At 36.5% G+C, this 19,960-nt stretch overlaps 1 protein-coding gene and 1 non-coding gene across 2 annotated transcripts in view; one reads left to right on the top strand and one right to left on the bottom strand.

The window, feature by feature from the left end:
• Smp_000755 (family M13 non-peptidase homologue (M13 family)) overlaps positions 1 to 19,960 on the bottom strand; it is a gene marked incomplete at its 5' end in the record, with an annotated part of 71,888 nt that overhangs the window by 26,798 nt on the left and 25,130 nt on the right. The window contains 2 exons of the mRNA XM_018795226.1: positions 7,194 to 7,426; positions 16,326 to 16,460. Of these exons, the coding sequence (XP_018649560.1) occupies positions 7,194 to 7,426; positions 16,326 to 16,460 (368 nt within the window). The remainder of the gene's footprint in view (positions 1 to 7,193; positions 7,427 to 16,325; positions 16,461 to 19,960) is intronic.
• On the top strand, positions 5,848 to 5,913 carry Smp_tRNA_00397_Gln_TTG.1.1. The gene has a single exon. It is a non-coding gene (tRNA).

Here is a 19,960-nt window from a genome sequence, read left to right as displayed (position 1 = left end):
TTTACAAATATATATTATTCCTATTTAATGTCTTACATCAACTCGGCGCTCAAATACTGTGAAACTATTCGCTCTAATTTAGACGAAAGTTCTTATATAATACGGATTATTTAAAATTCTTTTCGTTCTGATCCGGTAGACATTGATAACCAACTAAACAACTGATCTTTATCTAAATGATCTGATTAAATAGGTTAGTTTATGAACATTGATTCAATAAGAAAGGATTTATGAGCTGTTGGATTTCAAGTTAATCATTTCAACCTAACGTGTTTTCCGAGAGCTGAAGATTTTGGCTGTCAATATACGAAAGGAAGAGTCTGAAACTAAAAATTAGTTTAAAATCTTCCCCGATTTGCAAAGGTTTTGGAGTGACTATCAATGTGTAAAGTGGATTCGCGGAGTATTTCAGAATTCTACTTTACATACTTAAATCTACAATAAAATTGTTTAGTTTTCCTCAATTTACTTTTAGAAATAATTTCTTTTTGAAAACAATATTCTATAATTAATCATTCGTAAGTGAGGTGTTTATGTTTGGCGAATTATAACTTGTCCAAAGTTTTGTTGCTTGAAAACACATATGGATTAACCAATAATAGGTAGTAAAAATTTATATTAAAGTTTAATTTTAAGTCACTAACATTTGATCATTAGAAACTGACGAATATCAAGCAACAGTTTTACATTTGTCTAGCATGTGGGAAGCTTGAATAAATCTGAAGTTTGTTAGTTAAAATTAAAATATTACTACAAACTTAAGATTTCAAACTCCTCTATAGTATAGTTATTATGATTAATTATAAACTTATTTGCCAGAATTATTCAAGACTGAAGATCGGCTGGCATGATGTTCATAACATTCTAGTAACTAATTAGTAGTTAGTTGTAACTTTCATAGATTATTCGTTCCTTCAATATCTGAGTAATTATCTTTCGAAAATTACTCAATGAATCATTGTTAAAAGGATAATTTTGCATCGGATTATGAAGGCATCTGGTTGATTAGTTCAAAGCAGTATGTATTCCACAACTGACCAGCGCTTTCTGTGGAGCCTTTAATTATTAAACATAAGTATTTTGGATGTGACTTTCTCTTTCTTTAACGATGACGATTTTTTGCATAAGGTCTCATTGAGAAATTTTGATAAGATTTGTAGACAGACGGTTGTATGAGTCTCTCAGAAGTATCTGTGATGAATACGAACTCATATTTTTTTTCAAATGTCATTTATCAATATACAATCTTCCTATCAAGAGAACAAAATGTAAGCACTCTTATACGCGCTCATCATGGTGGATATTTACTTGTTAACGATATGAATCTTATGAAACTAACAGTCTGGACAACGATTTACATAACATGGCATCTGTCATATGAAATCAATTTAACTTTTTTACAAAACTGAAAAATATCAATGAGTTGAATGTGTAATACACAGAATAGCTTATCTCTTGAATTGAATACAATAATATAACTGACTTTTTAATCAGATGTTTTATCATGTCACTTTTAATCTATAAAAGGTAATCGTGGATCATTGTTTAAATAAAAGTGTGATGACAATTTGCGTTTTGTTTAATGCTATTTGTTAACACATTTGTTTAGAAACATGAATAAACTATTTATGGGACTAAAATCAGTAAATAAAGAGTGGTATATTCACATTAAGTGTTCAAACTTAACAATAGTTGACGCCTTTGTTGAAGTGATGTTATCTAGTAATCTGTTTACATAGGCGATAGATTTACCTTCGAAGTCACAAGAGAGGGAAACATAAAAATGGATTATTATTCTTTATTTTATTAAACAATTTACAAAATCCTATGCTGTTAGCTTGTCAAAAAACGGACCTATTTATTTGTTTTTCACAGAGTAATAAGTGTTTTTAAATTAATCCATATGCCCTGAACAAGAAACTAAACCAGAAATAAATGTTAAGTAACTATCTTCTGAGACAGTTATCTTCAAAAGATTTGCTAAAAATAACAATATATACGGAAACATTGAAACTTCGTAAGCATGAAATTATTATGTATGATTGTATTACATGTGTCTTCTTTATTTTACCAGGGATCTCACATTATATGGTAGGTAATTGTAGCCTATAAACATGGATGGTAATACAAACAGAGCTAGATTTTAATATAAGTTTTAGCCACTGTATGAAATATAAATGTATGGGGAATAATTGATAAAGAGTGTAATAATAAATAAAAATGTACTTTCGACTAACAGTATACCTGCAGCCCCTCTGGGGTTACTGCTAGTTCAAGGCCCGAATAAAGGAGGAGGGTTGAGCGCGAGGTTAGCGACCCCAACCCGTAGAAAACTTACTCACTAGAAAAACCCTCACCAGAAAAAATAATCCAAACCATTTAAACTCTGCCCGGGGAGTTAGAAAATTTTCATTCAGAAGAGTTATGACGCCTCGGGATGAAAACCGAGTTCCTTCGGAAGTCACGAGGCTGATGCCCATTCTCACAACCAGAGAAACCATTAATTTAGATACATAGAATGCTCGTACAATGTGGGACACCGGGAGAGTCATCCAAGTTGCTGCAGAAATGAAAAGATACAATCTGGAAGTGATTGGAATAAGTGAAACACATCGGATGCATATTGGACAACAAAGACTAGCTTCAGGAGAGCTACTGATATATTCCGGCCATGAAGACGGAAGTGCCCCACATACACAAGCAGTTGCACTTATGCCATCTAAACCAGCACGAAAAGAACATATAGGATGGGAATCTCATGAACCGAGGATCATCAAAGCCTCCTTCAAAACAAAGAGAGAGCGAATTACAGTGAACGTCATTCAATGATATGCGCCTACCAACGATTACAATGAAGACGTTAAAGACCAATTCTACGATAGGCCACAGTCAATTGTTGAGAAACGCCCAACAAAGGACTTGACCATTCTGATGGGAGATTTAAATGTCAAAGTTGGAATGGACAACACTGGATACGAAGATATCATGTGACGACATGGACTGTGAGAAAGGAACGAAAATGGTGAGAGGTTTGCAAACTTATGTGCTTTCAACTAACTGGTCATAGGCGGCACCATATTCCCACATAGATCATACACAAAACCACATGGATTTCGCGGGATCACACTACACAGAATCAAATCGACCATATCTGCATCAGCAAAAAGTTCAGAAAGGCTATGGAGGATGTGAGAACCAGGAGAGGAGCTAATATAGAATCAGATCATCATTTGCTGGTCGCCAAGATGAAACTAAAACTCAAGAAGCACTGGACAACGGCTCGGACAACATCACAAAAGTTTAATACGGCCTTTCGTCGAGATGCTGACAAACTCAACAAATTCCAGGCCTTTCATGATCTACTCAATGGAGAGGGGACTACCATAGAGAGCAACTGGAAAGGCGTCAAGGAAGCAATCATTCCAACATGTCAGGAGGTTCTGGGCCAAAAGAAGCACCACCACAAGAAATGAATCAGTGTTGATACACTGGATAAGATTGAAGCAAGGAGGAACAATAAGGCAGTAATCAATACCAGCTGAAAGAGAGCAGAAAAAGCCAAGGCACAAGCCGAATACACAGAAGTAAACAAGCAAGTGAAGAGGAGCATCAGAGCTGACAAACGTAAATATGTAGAAGATGTGGCTACGACGGCGGAAAAGGCTGAAAGAGAAGGAAACATGAGACAACTGTATAACACAACAAAGAAACTTGCTGGAAATTATTGTAAACCAGAACAATCAGTGAAAAGCAAGGAAGGCAAGGTAATCACCAACATTGAAGAACAACGAAACAGGTGGGTAGAACACTTGAAAGAACTCTAGAATCGACCAGCTCCACTGAACCCACCCAACATCGAAGCAGCACCCACAGACCTCATAATCGATGTTGGCGAACCAACAACTGAAGAGATCAGCATGGCTATCAGATAAATCAAGAGCGGCAAAGCAGTAGGACAAGACAAAATTCCGGCAGATTCACTGAAAGCAGATGTAGCAGCAACTGCAGAGATACTCCGCATCCTCTTCAGTAAGATTTGGGATGAAGAACAAGTACCAACAGACTGGAAAGAAGGACTTCTGATCAAGATACCAAAGAAGGGCGATCTCAGCAAGTGTGATAACTACAGGGGCATCACTCTTCTCTTAATACCAGGAAAATTCTTCAACAGGGTATTGTTAAACAAAATGAAGGATTCCGTAGACGCCTAAATTCGAGATCAACAGGCCGGATTTCCTAAGAATCGATCGTGTACAAACCAAATCGCAACTCTACGGATTATTGTGAAACAATCAATCGAATGGAACTCATCACTCTACATCAACTTCATCGACTACGAGAAGGCATTTGATAGCGTGGACAGAACAACACTATGGAGGCTTCTTCGACACTACGGTGTGCCTGAGAAGATAGTAAATATCATACGGAACTCCTATGATGGACTAAACTACCAAATCGTTCACGGAGGACAACTCACTGACTCGTTTGAAGTAAAGACCGGTGTTAGGCAAGGTTGCTTACTCTCACAGTCGCTCTTTCCCTTGGTGATCTACTGGATTATCAAGACGTCAAGAAGAAGCTTTCGAAGTGGATAGGACACATATTGAGGAAAGCACCCAATTGCGTCACAAGGTAGGCCCTCTCTTGGAAACAGATATGAGAAGAATGAACAACAATAAGATAGAAATAGTAATGAAGGCCCAGAACAGAGTGGGTTGGAGAATGCTGGTCTGCAGCCAATGGTCCATTGGGGGTAACAGGCGTAAGTAAGTAGGTAAGTACTTTCGACTTACATGGCAAATCATCATTAACTCTAGTTCAAAGTTGACAATGAGTGCTGTCTGAGAACATATAGTTAGAGCTGAAGTAAATTCCTTTATTTTATTTAATTATTTTTCTCTTATATGATTGTACATAAAATGAAATTTTATAGTCCTTGAGGGGGAGACTGTTTATAGCCCGAGAGGAAGACTCTGTTCAGATAATGTTCCTTTATCGAACTATTCAGTTCAGAAAATTTAAAACCACCTAAAAATCATAAAAATTTGGCTACTTTTTCACTAGGAGAATGTGAAAATAAGAAACTTTTCTTAAACAACAGCTTTCTGTATGCTCGATTAACGATGACCCAAGATAATATTTATTTATGACAGTGCACTCATCAAATAAACTCAATGTTTCCAAGTTTATAAGTCAATCATAATCATTATGTACATAGGTCAAATAGATGGAATATTTTCTCACATTGTTTGTATAAAATTTACCTACTAACAAATGAAAACATATTTATCCTTAATGTTAGTAACATTTCTTCTAGCCGTAACCTTTTTATTTGCTAATATATCTATATATGTATAATCCCATATAAAGAGGTTAAGTAAATTCATCTACATTTTCATTAATACATTTCTTAATAAACTGTTTGTATTTCCTTGTTTGATTTCTCCTTTTGCTATCGTTTGTTTACTTCTTTGTTGATTTTGGGGTTTTGTTATAAGGTAAATATCAAAAATTACTGTGCATATACACTTACATTCTAAATTTAAGGCTTTTACATTGAATTGATTATGTTAACTAACTAACTGAAAGACTACTACTGATTTCACCCTGAAAGGAATGTGAAGTATACCTAAAAAAAGTAATCATGATTTTTTCTATATTTAATAGGTCAATATTATAATTGAAAAATATACCTTATAAACATTCGAAATACCATACATATTTTATAGGGAACAAATTGATAAACTAAGATATTTTTTAAATGCAACTTAGTATTGTTTGTTTGAATCTTCCCATCGATTTGTTAGGACTGCAAATGGTCAGTCTCTCTATGTGGCTATCAGGACTCAGTGGCCGAGTGGATAACGCGATGGCGTTTGAAGCGAGGGTACTGGGTTCGAATCCCAGAGTGAACATCAACTCTGAGATGCAGGTACATCCAGTTGACGAGTCCCAAATAGGACGAAACGCGCGTCCTGGATTCCACTGCTAGCCACTATCCATCTCTGCTAACTAACATATTATTATATTAGAAGAAGGAATATCAATTGTTACGTCAGTTTATTAGGTTTCAAATTATTTTAAGATCAATAAAAAGGGATACAAGTACCATTGGGATTTCTTTCTATTCAAATTACAATTGGTATCAATAATTCTTTTGATCAAAAATTTTTTTTCCTTATGGCTTTAGAATGTTTCATTTGACTAATTATAAATAGATACGGCAATTGATCTACTCTTGATTAAATAAATTATATATTTGTAATATCCCAATGAGTAGAAAATCTAATTTTTCTACTCATTGGGATATTACAAATATATAATTTATTTAAAACAATCTACCCAATGCTCAATTTATTCAAAATTATCAAATCAAGACTTGGTAATGATACCTACATACTCTTGATTAACTTTAAGGCAAAGAATAATCACTGTGATATTTAGTATGGTTATCTCATGAAGAGAAATTTACTAAAAGCAACTATTTTCTAATATTTTAAATAATATTAGTTAGTGTCATACAGATGATTAAAAACTGAAGCCCTTTATTATAAAAAAGCGAGTTCAACACGTGCTCCTATCTTGACCGGATAAAGATCCAATGAATCAATGATCATTTTTATTGAGACTGCTTGAATGTAAAGCAAAAAATGAATTGTTTTTTTGTCCGAACACATTGTCACTGTTTCTCTGAATAAAACAGATTTCTGCTTACTGGATTCGTTCAGTCTTATAAAATTAAATAAAACTTCATGTGTTCTAACAAGAAAAAGTAGTTTCCCTTAATGAAAATTCGTTACTTAATATGTATGAAGAGTATTCAATTGTATACCCAAGATGTTCAATGTCCGTTGACCGGACACCAACAACAACAGCCTACTGTGGGAGAGAACAAACCAACGTCCAGCTGAAGAGGAAATTAGGAAAAGATGCTGGAGGTGGATAAGACAAGCCTTAACTTGAAATCTTGAAGGGAAGTGGAAGAGAGGAAGACGAAAGGACACACTGTGTAGGGAATTGAAAGCAGATATCAAAAGAAAGAATAGATTTGGAAATAACAGGAAAGGAGATCCCATAGAAGATTTGGTTGGGGATTGCTGGTCGGTGTCCCTTGATCCATTAGGTATAACAGGCGTTAGTAAGTATGAAGAGTGTCCACTAGATGATCATCACAATTACAAATATCTACTTACCGATCAGCTACAGATTTTGTGAAATTTCTTTCCAATGTGCCAATAATTATTGGAATTTTTTGTAAATAATCTAAATATCGGGTATAAATTGGATAATCTGAATCAAAAACCACATAAGTCTCATCAAAATAAGCACCTAATAAGCCTGACCAATCGAAAGCATTTCCATTGATATTTAAATCACCAAGTTTAGATTTTTGTGACCACTTTGACGGATTTGTACTTCGGTAAACCTAAGAGTAAAAACAGAATTTAAGGAAAAATAATGAGATATATTGTCCAATTTATTCAATGACGAAAATAATTTGTAGGCTTTCAAAATTATTTAATCATCAATGTATATGTATAAGAACTTTCGTCTAAATTAGAACGAATAGTTTCACAGTATTTGGGTGCCGAGTTGATATGTACTTGGATTTAGGAGCTTGCAATTTGACAACATAGGTAGCTTGATAGTGAATGTCTTAGTTCCCTTTCTAAACGTATTATCGAAGCGAACTCTGAGTGGATGTGAAGCTTCTGAGCTTTTACCATCCAGTATGATCTCCTAATCAAACAATATTAAGCCAAAATTAGTATTCTATAAAACACTTTGGTTAGCGAAACGTGATTGTAACTAGGATGAATAAAATTTTTGAATCTGTGCATTGGTTCTTTGACCACGACCAACGTTTGCAATTAATGAATAAAATAGATATATTATAACAGGCTAACTCCGCCTGTAGCTCCTCTGGGGGTTACTGCCGGTCCCAAGCCCGGGTAAAGGAGGAGGGTTGGGCATGGGGCTAGCGACCCCATCCCGTAGAAAATCAATTCGCTAAAAAAACGCTAACCAGAAAAAATCATTCAAACCTTTCAAACTCTGCCCTGGGAGTAGAAGGAATAATTATGACGTCTCATGATGAAAGCCGAGTTCCTTCGGAAGTCATGAGGCCGATGCACCTTCTTACAATCAGAGCGACAATTTTTATAGGTACATGGAATGTCCGAACAATGTGGGAGACCGGAAGAGTCTTCCAAATTGCTGCGGAAATGAGAAAATACAACCTGGAGGTTCTTGGAATCAGCGAAACACATTGGACGCAGGTTGGACAACAACGACTGTCTTCAGGAGAACTTCTGTTATACTCCGGTCATGAAGAAGAAAATGCCCCACATACACAAGGAGTTGCATTGATGCTGTCCAGAAAAGCACAAAATGCACTTATTGGATGGGAATCTCATGAACCGAGGATCATCAAAGCCTCCTTCAAAACAAAGAGAGAGGGCATTACAATGAATGTCATCCAATGCTATGCGCCTACCAATGACTACGATGAAGACGCTAAAGACCAATTCTACGATAGGTTGCAGTCGATCGTCGAGAAGTGCCCAACCAAGGACCTGATAATTCTGATGGGAGATCTCAATGCTAAGGTTGGAATGGACAACACTGGATACGAAGACGTCATGGGACAACATGGACTGGGAGAAAGGAACGAAAATGGTGAGAGATTTGCAAACCTATGTGCCTTCAATAAACTGGTCATAGGTGGCACCATATTCCCACACAAAAACATACACAAAGCCACTTGGATTTCACCGGATCACATTACACAGAATCAAATCGACCATATCTGCATCAACAAAATGTTCAGAAGGACGATGGAGGATGTGAGAACCAGAAGAGGAGCTGATATAGCATCCGATCATCATTTGCTGGTCGCCAAGATGAAACTAAAACTCAAGAAGCAGTGGACAACGGCGCGGACAACATCACAAAAGTTTAATACGACCTTTTGTCGAGATGCTGACAAACTCAACAAATTCAACATAGCCCTCAGCAATAGGTTCCAGGCCTTTCATGATCTACTCAATGGAGAGGGGACTACCATAGAGAGCAACTGGAAAGGCGTCAAGGAAGCAATCATTCCAACATGTCAGGAGGTTCTGGGCCAAAAGAAGCACCACCACAAGAAATGAATCAGTGTTGATACACTGGATAAGATTGAAGCAAGGAGGAACAATAAGGCAGTAATCAATACCAGCTGAAAGAGAGCAGAAAAAGCCAAGGCACAAGCCGAATACACAGAAGTAAACAAGCAAGTGAAGAGGAGCATCAGAGCTGACAAACGTAAATATGTGGAAGATTTAGCAACGACAGCGGAAAAGGCTGCAAGAGAGGGAAACATGAGACAACTGTATGATACAACAAAGAAACTTGCTGGAAATACCAGGAAAAGTCTTCAACCGAGTATTGTTAAACAGGATGAAGGATTCCGTGGACGCCCAATTTCGAGATCAACAAGCTGGATTTCGTAAGGATAGATTGTGCACAGATCAAATCGCAACTCTGCGGATCATTGTGGAACAATCAATCGAATGGAATTCATCACTCTACATCAACTTCATCGACTACGAGAAGGCATTTGATAGCGTGGACAGGACGACACTATGGAAGTTTCTTCGACACTACGGCGTGCCTGAGAAGATAGTAAATATCATACGGAACTCCTATGATGGACTAAACTGCCAAATCGTTCACGGAGGACAACTCACTGACTCGTTTGAAGTAAAGACCGGTGTTAGGCAAGGTTGCTTACTCTCACCCTTTCTCTTTCTCCTGGTCATCGACTGGATCATGAAGACGTCAACAGCTGGAGGAAATCACGGGATACAGTGGACAGGCAGGATGCAGCTGGACGATTTAGACTTCGCGGATGATCTGGCTCTTCTATCACAAACGCAACAACAAATGCAGGAGAAAACGACCAGTGTAGCAGCAGCCTCAGCAGCAGTAGGTCTCAATATAAACAAAGAGAAAAGCAAGACTCTCCGATACAATACAATATGCACCAATCAAATTACACTTGACGGAGAAGCTTTGGAGGATGTGGAAACCTTTACATATCTGGGCAGCATCATTGATGAACACGGTGGATCAGATGCAGATGTGAGGGCGCGGATCGGCAAAGCAGGAGCAGCATATTTACAACTGAAGAACATCTGCAACTCAAAACAATTGTCAACCAACACCAAGGTTAGAATTTTCAATACAAATGTCAAGACAGTTCTACTGTATGGGGCGGAGACGTGGAGAACTACGAAAGCCATTATCCAGAAGATACAAGTGTTCATCAACAGCTGTCTACGCAAGATACTTCGGATCCGATGGCCAGACACTATCAGCAACAAGTTACTGTGGGAGACAACAAACCAGATTCCAGCAGAGGGAGAAATCAGGAAGAAGCGCTGGAAGTGTATTGGGCACACCTTGAGGAAATCACCCAACTGCGTCACAAGACAAGCCGTCACATGGAATCTTGAAGGTCAAAGAAGAAGAGGAAGACCAAAGAACACATTACGTCGAGAAATAGAGACAGACATGAGAAGAATGAACAAGAACTGGATAGAACTAGAAAGGAAGCCCAGGACAGAGTGGGTGGAGAAAGCTGGTCGGCGGCCTATGCTCCATTGGGAGTAACAGGCATATGTAAGTAAGTAAGTAAGTATTATAACAGGCTCGTTGATTTTATTTCCTCCGGAGAACTTTTGTTAGATTGTCTAGAAACTAGTTTAATGGTACTGTTCAGTGAATGAAATGTAGTATTCTTCTGGGTAGTTGTTAGTTTGCGAAAAGAAACACAAATATGTGAACAACATTTTTTTAGAATGTAGCAGGTGTTTGGTTATATTTTTTTCAATGTGCCTTAATGCAGTCAGATTATTCTGATACATTTAAAAGTTCAATTATTTTGTGTTGAAATTTTATATACTCGACACTGTTTGTAATAAAGCCGACTATGTGATCCAAAAGATGCATTTTGAATTGCAAATAAGTAAAAGCCATAGCATTCCTTTAATAACCAAATCCTAGTTAGATATCAGCCAAATTTCTGTTTTTTGTTTATCGTTGGGCTTCCTTTACCATTCATTGTCTAATTTGACCCATTCTTCTAGAGATCTATTTGAAGTTTTTTCGATTTTCACTCTTCAAACGTTATTAGATTCTTCCTGTTTCGCTTCTTGTATTGTAAACTGTTTTTCTCACTGCAATGTTGTGGAATACGTAAACTTGTGTGATGCTTATTTGTCCCAGATCATACATCGAATATGTTCTTCATGGATGTATTGCGGTAGAACTTACTGACTAATTCTTGTTACTTCTCGTGGAGGAACATAGGTAGCCCACCAGGATTCTCTAACCGACTTTGTTCTCAGCAATCCTTTCAAGTTCTTTTCGAATTCTATTCATTCTTTTTTACGTGCTTCCAATTCCCTACACAGTGTGTTCTTTGGTCTTCCTCTCTTTCGTTTCCCTTCAGGATTACAAGTTAGGACTTGCGTCGTGATGCGGTTTCATGATTACCACAATGTATGTCCTATCCACTTCTAACGTCTCTCCCTAATCTCTACTCCAGTTGGACGTTGGTTTGTTCTCTCCCACAGTTTGCTGTTGCTGAAGGTATCCGGTTGACGGACATTCAGTTTCTTGTGTAGACGATTATATATAAATACTTGTAACCTTTTGATGATGTTTGTCATAATTCTCGAAGTTTCATCTCCATACAATAGAATTGACTGTTTTGACGTTCGTATTGAAGATTCTGTCTTTGATAATGGCTCATAGTTGTTCTGAGTTCCATATATTTTCCAAATGTAAGAATGCTGCCCTTTTTTGCCAATCCTCGCCTTCACATCCATATCAGATCCTCCCTGTTCATCGATGTTGCTATCCAGAGTGTGAAACTTTCCATCTCTTCTACTATTTCTCCATCAAGTGTAATTGCGTTGGTGTTCTCCATCTTGTATTTGAGGATGTTGCTTTTTCCCTTGTGTGTGTTGATGCCTACTGATGCTACACCTGTATTTTTGGATGTGTATGGGATAGAAAGGCCTGGTCATCTGCGAAGTCCAAATTTTCCAATTGATTCCGAGCTGTCCATTGTATTCCGTGCTTCCCCTCAGATGTCGAAGTCTTCATAATCCAGTCAACTACCAGAAGAAAGAGAAAGGGTGAGAGTAAGCAGCCCTGTCTGACTTCGATCCTCATTCGAGATGCATCTGTCAGCTGTTCTCCATACACGACTTTACACTGTAGTCCGTCGTATGAATTCCGTATGATGTTAAACGATCTTCTCAGGTACACAGCATAGTGTCGAAGAATTTTCCATTACGTCCTCCTATCCACACTGTCAAACGCCTTCTCATACTCAATGAAGTTTATGTATAGTGACAAGTTCCACTCAACCGATTGTTCAATGATGACCCGTAGTGTTGCGATTTAGTCTGTACACGACCGATCCTTATGGAATCCAACCTGTTGATCTCGAAGTTGGGCGTCTACTGCGTCTTTCATCCGGTTCAGAAACACTCTGTTGGAAAACGTTCCTTGTACTGACACTGGTGTGATGCCTGTGTTGTTCTCACATGTGCTCAGATCTCCTTTCTTTGTTATCTTGATGAGGTATTCTTCCTTCTAGTCCGTCGACACTTGTCCATCCCCCTTAATCTTCTTGAATGGAAGGTGAAGATGTTTGTAGTTGTTTCTATGTTTGACTTCAGTACTTTAGCTGGTGTGTTGTCTAGTCCTTCTGCTTTCCCACTCTCGATTTGTCTGATGAACATTTTGCTTTCTTCGATCGTTGGTGGAGTGACCTACATGTGAATGTCTGTATGTGCAGCTTCGATGTCCAGTAGATTCAATGGAGCTGGTCTTTACAATAAGTCCTCGAAGTATTCTACTCATCTGTTCCACTGCTCATGAATATTGGTGATTGTCTTTCCTTCTTTCTCCTTGACCGGTCTCTCTGATTTACTATATTTCACTACCAGTTCCTTCGTTGTGTCATATAGTTGCCTTATATTTCCTTCTCTTGCAACCCTTTCCACTGTCGTTGCTAGGTCATCCACGTATTTATGCTTGTCGGCTCTAATGCTCTTCTTCACTTGCTTGTTTGCTTCTGCGTACCCTGCCGGTGCCTTTCCTTTCTCTGCTCTTGTTCGACTGTTGTTAATTGCTGTCTTCTTATTCTTCTTCCTTTCCTCAATCTTGTGTGGGGTTTTCATAGAAACCTATTCTTTATATTAATGGTTCTTGCGGGCTAGCACCTCTTGACACGTTGAAGTTAATGCTTCCTTGATCCCTTTCCAGTTGTTTCCACAATAGTTTCTTCTTCTTTCAGTAGATTTTGTAAGTCTTGGAACCTCATGTTGAGAGTTATCTTGAGTTGGTCGAGTTTGTCAGTAACTCATAGGAATGCTGTATTGAACCTTTGTAATGCTATTTCCCCAGTCTACCAGTGCTTCCCTGACTCCGGTTCCATCTTAATAACCACCAGTTGGTGGTGACCTGAAGCGATGTCAGTTCCTCTGCTGATTCTCATGTCTTCCTTCAATCTTCTGAATATTTAGTGATCCAGATATGATCTATCTGGTTCTGTGTGATGTGATTCGGTGAGACCCATATGGTTTTGTGTATGTGTTTGTGTGGGAATATTGTGCCACCTATAGACAATTTGTTGAATGGTCATGAACTTGAGAATCTGTGACCATTCCCGTTTGTCTCTCCCAGTCAGTCCATGTCGTCCCATGATATCTTCATATGCGGTGTTGTCTATTCCGACTCTGGCTTTTAGGTGTCCCCTTAGGAAAGTGAGATCTTTTCTTTGGCACTTCGCCATGATTAATTACAGCCTCTCATAGAACTTATCTTTATTGTCGTCGTTGCTATCATTGGTGGGTGCATAACACCTGATAACAATCATTGTGATTTGCTCTCATTGTTTTGAAAGATTCTTTGATGATCCTATGGCAGTAGGCCTAGAAGAGCTACAGGAGGCGTTTTAGTACGATTACTATAATTATAATGAAATTTTATTTTTGATTTGCTAATTTTAAATCTATCATAAGAGTTTGTTTGAAATTGGTTGTTAAGACGTAATTTAACTGTGTATAATACTGTGAAAATATTACATTTCATTTTTATAAAACCTTTTAATATGAGTTATTCTTAAATTACTTGATTAAATTAGACGTAATTTATAGATTAGATCATATTTGGACAGGTATCATATAACTTGATCGAAATAAATATTTATTGTCATTATTTAAAAAAATAATAATAATAGATCACAAATCAGACAAATATGATCCTCATATACACCAACTAATTTATGAAATTCTTGTGTGATTACGTTTACAGTTGAATATCACTTCCTTTTTTTCAATAACACATAATTTTATGTCTAACTTCAACCAATCCATGAAGTTGATCAACCGTTCACCAATTGTCTTCAGTGAGTTGATATCTCTCAACTTCGTGGATTAGTTGGAGTTAGACATAAACACCATGGAATGCCGGCTCAATGGTCTGTCGGTTAAGTGCTCTGGCGCGACACTGGTAGGTCCTGGGTTCGAATCTCGCGAGGCGAGGCGAGGTCGTGGATGCGCACTACTGAGGAGTCACATAATAGGACGAAACGGCCGTCCAGTGCTTACAGGTTTTCCATAGTGGTCTAGTTTCAATTGACTCACGCTTCCAACTATGAAAATACTAAATCTCCACAAAAAACCCCTTCACATAATTTTAGTTAATTGTTCAGAATTTATTGTGTAAAAAATTAGTATTTTCTAGTGTAATACATTGTAACCAACTTAATAACATAAGTCCATTCTTCTTCATTGTTATTTATGTTGAGTAGCAGCATAATAAAGTATATCAAATTATATTACATCACAAGTTATAAGTATTTTATGTAACTGCTGAAATGCTTAACTTAGCTATTCTGAAGTTGATAATTCATTTTCATTATTAAATTTGAAGCACTTGGCTGGAAAAAAAGTATTCATTGGAGGACGAACTAAGACTCACAGGATTTTATCTAAGAGAATTTATGAGTACGTACGAAGGAATATGAGATTTAATAACTCTGGTTTACCTGACAGTTTCATAGGCAAATATATCATGAATCTGGACAATTAAGTAATTCCATTAACTATTCGAGTAATAAGTACACAAAAGGAACAATAAATTATTATTTCAATTAGGAAAATAAATGACTCGTTCTTAATCACGACTTTTACTTCCATTGGTTTACTGTTACTTTCGATCCTGTTATCATTACGTTTTCTGATCTATAACTGTTTTGAAAATTTTTCATTTTCCTTACCATTTTTGATTGAATTGAACTAGGGTTCACACCGTTCATCTTTGTCATGTTTCAATTCCCATTTTATTTTTACTTAAAGATTTATACTAGATTGAACTATTATTATTATGATAAAGATTACGTCAAATTCGGATTCTGGATTACGGTAACTTTTATCTTTTCGTCTATTATGCTGACAACAGTACATTTTATTTACAAAATTAATGTGTATATGTGTTATGTCTCGTAGGTTGAACGCTTTATTCAGATCCTAAGCTATTTCGATAACCCCAGGGCTAGCACTACTCAGCGACTTGAACACCAGTAAGAAGAAACGAGTATGAGAGAAACACTTTACTGTAAGGTTCATTTATGTACAGAAAATACAGGGGTTTTATAGTAATTAAGAGACCTTGAGTTTCCATAGTAGCAGTATGTTAAACAGCCAATCAGGATCTCGTTATTTTAGTAGCATAGTTTCTAATTAATCGCTGATTGGTATGGGCTCTTTATGAGCCTCTGGAGGCTCTGATAGAGTTCACTTCACCTGTGGGCCATCCTCACAATATGGGAACTTTAGTGACCACGAAATAAGAAAATGAAATCACTTCTTGTCATATGTTGGACATATGAATGATTCTATTACAAAATATCACTAAATGACTCTAGTTAGAAATGTAAACCACTAAATGTAAGCTCTTAAAGTTAACCATTCACTTAGGTTCAGTACCTGCCGAGGGTGTTGATACACACTGCTGAGTATTCCTATACTAAATTAAAACAACTGTCCATCGCTTCTTGGTCTTTAATCGTTGTCTAACTAAGGGCAGTCTGTAATGTCAAACTAAGGAAGTAACTTCATCCCATACACATTATTGTTATTGATTTTTAAAAGGTTGTTATGAACGGGGCTAATTCTATTTTATATAAAGAATGAAAATTTCAATATAAAAATATACCATCACAAAATTAGAAATAAATTATCGACTAACATGTTACATACCTTTTTTAACTCAGTGCTTACTAATTTTAGATCTTCTGTAAATATTCTTATTCGTTCTTTGTACTCTTCATTTCCATATGGAATCCCAGCGTCCCTAGCTAACACTTCTAGCACACCAGTCACATATGTTCTTATCTTAAATAAACAACATATAAAAAATATATATCTAGTAAGTATATTTAACAATACAAAACTACTGAAATTTAGTAATGAACATCAATGTCTGTGAAATGCAATGAATTCACTATGTAATTTTGTTGTTTTCTCTTCAGCTAAATACAAAACAATAATTTATTCAAAGTATTAGCATAGTTTAAATTCAACTTAGTATTGTTTGTTTGAATCTTCCCATCGATGTGTTTAGGACTGCAACTGGTCAGTCTCTAATTGGGATATGTGCATACTGTGCGTATTGCCTCGATATACCTTAATTCACAAGCATGGTTAGCAAAGATGGATAGTGGCTAGCAGTGGAATCCAGGACGCGCGCCACTTCGTCCTATTTGGGACTCGTCAACTGGATGTACCTGCATCTCAGAGTTGATGTTCACTCTCGGACTCGAACCCAGTGGACACGGAAAGTCCACCTGGGGAGTTGGAAAACCCTGATTCAAAACCAATGATGCACATGGACTGGCTTCAGTATCCTGAAGGAACGAATGGCGTATGAACCAACTGTTGGTCACCGGCTACCATGGGACTGCATCTCCTTACGATGCTCCACTGCCTTATGGATCAGATCTTTAAGTCAAAGGCGCCGGGTGTGGCCCCCCTAGGGAAACCACCTGTTTCAAATTTGGGCACCTGGACGGTATCACAGTCCTCACACAAATCAAATGAGTTTTGTGCGGTGCATATATATCTGGTATTTCCTTGTACCGATATTTATGTGTCTAAATAAATAAAAATAAACATGAGTAGCTAGTTTTTGAACAGCTTCATAAGTACATAAAATATATAATTACAACAAGATACGCCAATCGTTAAGACATATCAGGGTTAACAATAACAAATATGCCATTAACTTTTATAGATGGTTTTATATGTCTAAGCTGTAAATAATTATTTTATCCTTCTAATACAGAATTTATGTGATCAATATTAGTTGGTAATAACAAACAATTTTTTTTTGTATTAAACATTCAATATTTAATTTGAAGACATTTTGTTTTTATAAAATAAAACGGAAGTTACTTCAATGGTTAACATACTTTTTTTTGAATTTCTGTTTCTTTACTGGTTAGAAAAGAAAACATTTTGTGAAGTAAAAATAACAAGAGGAAAATAAATCACTTTCAAGTTTTGAATATTTGGATATATCAATCATCTGTTCTGTTATAGGTTTTACAATTTTTTCTTTTTTTGAACCTTCGATAAGTAGTATGAAAATAGAGTTTACCAGTAAATAACGTTACAAGAAGTAACTACTTGTCAATGGGAATTTTAATGTGCAGTAGCAGATTAGCTTGATTTTTCTTCATATAATGGCACCATTTGGTTAGCGTTTTTTTTCAATCATCCAGAAGATACAGGTGTTTATTCACAGTTGTCTACGCAGGATACTTCTAATCCGTTGGCCAGACACTATCAGCACAAGTTACTGTGGGAGACAACAAACCAGATTCCGTCCAGTGGAGGAAGAAATCAGGAAGAAGCGCTGGAAGTGGATAGGACACACATTGAGGAAATCACCCAACTGCGTTACAAGACAAGCCCTCACATGGTATCCCGAAGGCCAAAGGAGAAGAGGAAGACCAAAGAACACATTACGCCGATAAATGGAAACAGACATGAGCAGAATGAACAACAACCGGATAGAACTAGAAAGGAAGGCCCAGGACAGAGTGGGTTGGAGAATGCTGATCGGCGACCTATGCTCCATCGGAAGTAACAGGCGTAAGTAAAGAAAGTAAGTAATGGCTTCATTTAAAAATATTAGTGAATATCAACACTGATTATATCTTCATTTTTTTTATACTAGGAAGTGAATGATAGTAAAATATTTGAATTTCCGCTTTTTAACTCGACTTTTGTTAACTGCATTTATTTATGCCATGGTGAGTTTTAATTTTAACTCTCTCGTACACAACATTAATGTGTTATATATTGTAATATTGATTTTCGCCCCTCACATAGAAAAAAAATGTATGAGAATATCAGCATTCATCAGGATATGAGGACATCTGTTTAATAAATCATACATAGACGAAGGACACTTAATGTATTTCACCGTTGACAATCTCAATTAAGAACATGTAGGACCGTTGTACGTTTAGCTGCAGTAATGTGTTGTTGTTTTTCAGTTGTTTTACAACGAATGGAGATAAATGTCATGGTATTTTACCCTGATTACTTTGTGAATGAATAGTTATTTGAAACAATTCTCCCAATAATTAGTCCTAATCGCTTAAACACTAACATATTTGTTTGAAAATTAAATAAAACGTTTTATCGAAAAATAGTTCCTATTGAGTGAACTAAATTTGTGCTTTCGTTAAAACAAATGTTTGATAAAAAAACGACTTTAAATAACTTCCGTTTTGTACCGTAGTTATAACTAAATTATAAGCAGTACAAGGAGCCATAAATTTTTTGATGTCGTCACTTATAGTGATGCATACAATAATTTATTTGGGTCTGTAATATGAAAGATAATTAAAAATAAAGACCTTATGTGGATTACGTTCTCCATGTAATTTCAATCACAAACTCAGATTGGCTGAAAGTTAACTGTGAACCATGTGTCACTGGATAAATGAATTGTGTTATTTTGAATCTAATCAACAGTGTATGTGTATAATCCTTTGAGAGACCGAACTAAAACATTTAGGTCTAAAGGCAAGCAGGATAGAATTAGACTAAATTAGTGCTTTTATTCTTCTGATTGGAAGCTACTAAAAATGAGCGGTCAATACTACAACATTGTCACATCAGTACAAGATGAAAATAATTATATTTGCGCGTGTGTGTGTGTGTGTTAGTTTTTGAGCTCGAACTAATGTTTTTCTAAGGTCAGAATTTGTAATTAGTAAAACAAATCATATAAAATAAGTTGTAGGTTATTTTTAGTGATCAAATTAATCGAAATATAATGCGAAATCAAAACACAATGTGTAATCCGAATGTCTCCTAAAAAGGTTATAGATAATCCAATGGCAAAATAACAATAATTCATGTATATAGTATCGGTTTATGAAGTCAATGTGACTGGATTGATTATAAACTGATTGCTAATGAGAGTATGTTTATATATTAACCGTACTAAAATAATTCAATGTTCTTTTGTTGATGTATGAGATAACATTCCTCGAGTTTATTGTTTCAGCTTCTGTTTTACGTATAGAACAAAATTCTTTACTTTACGATTAATATTTTTAGAAAATGACGTCAAGCTGGAAATGCTACACTTAATTTCATTGAATATCCTATATAGATTTGATAAGAAAATATTCTAATGGTAAGCAGAGATGGATAGTGGCTAGCAGTGGAATCCAGGACGCGCGCCACTTCGTCCTATTTGGGACTCGTCAACTGGATGTACCTGCATCTCAGAGTTGATGCTCACTCTGGGATTCGAACCCAGTACCCTCGCTTCACACGCCATCGCGTTATCCACTCGGCCACTGAGTCCTGAT

Source organism: Schistosoma mansoni, chromosome 1, assembly GCF_000237925.1.
Source record: "Schistosoma mansoni strain Puerto Rico chromosome 1, complete genome".
Classification (NCBI taxonomy): domain Eukaryota; kingdom Metazoa; phylum Platyhelminthes; class Trematoda; order Strigeidida; family Schistosomatidae; genus Schistosoma; species Schistosoma mansoni.
This window is presented reverse-complemented; position numbering and strand designations above follow the sequence as displayed.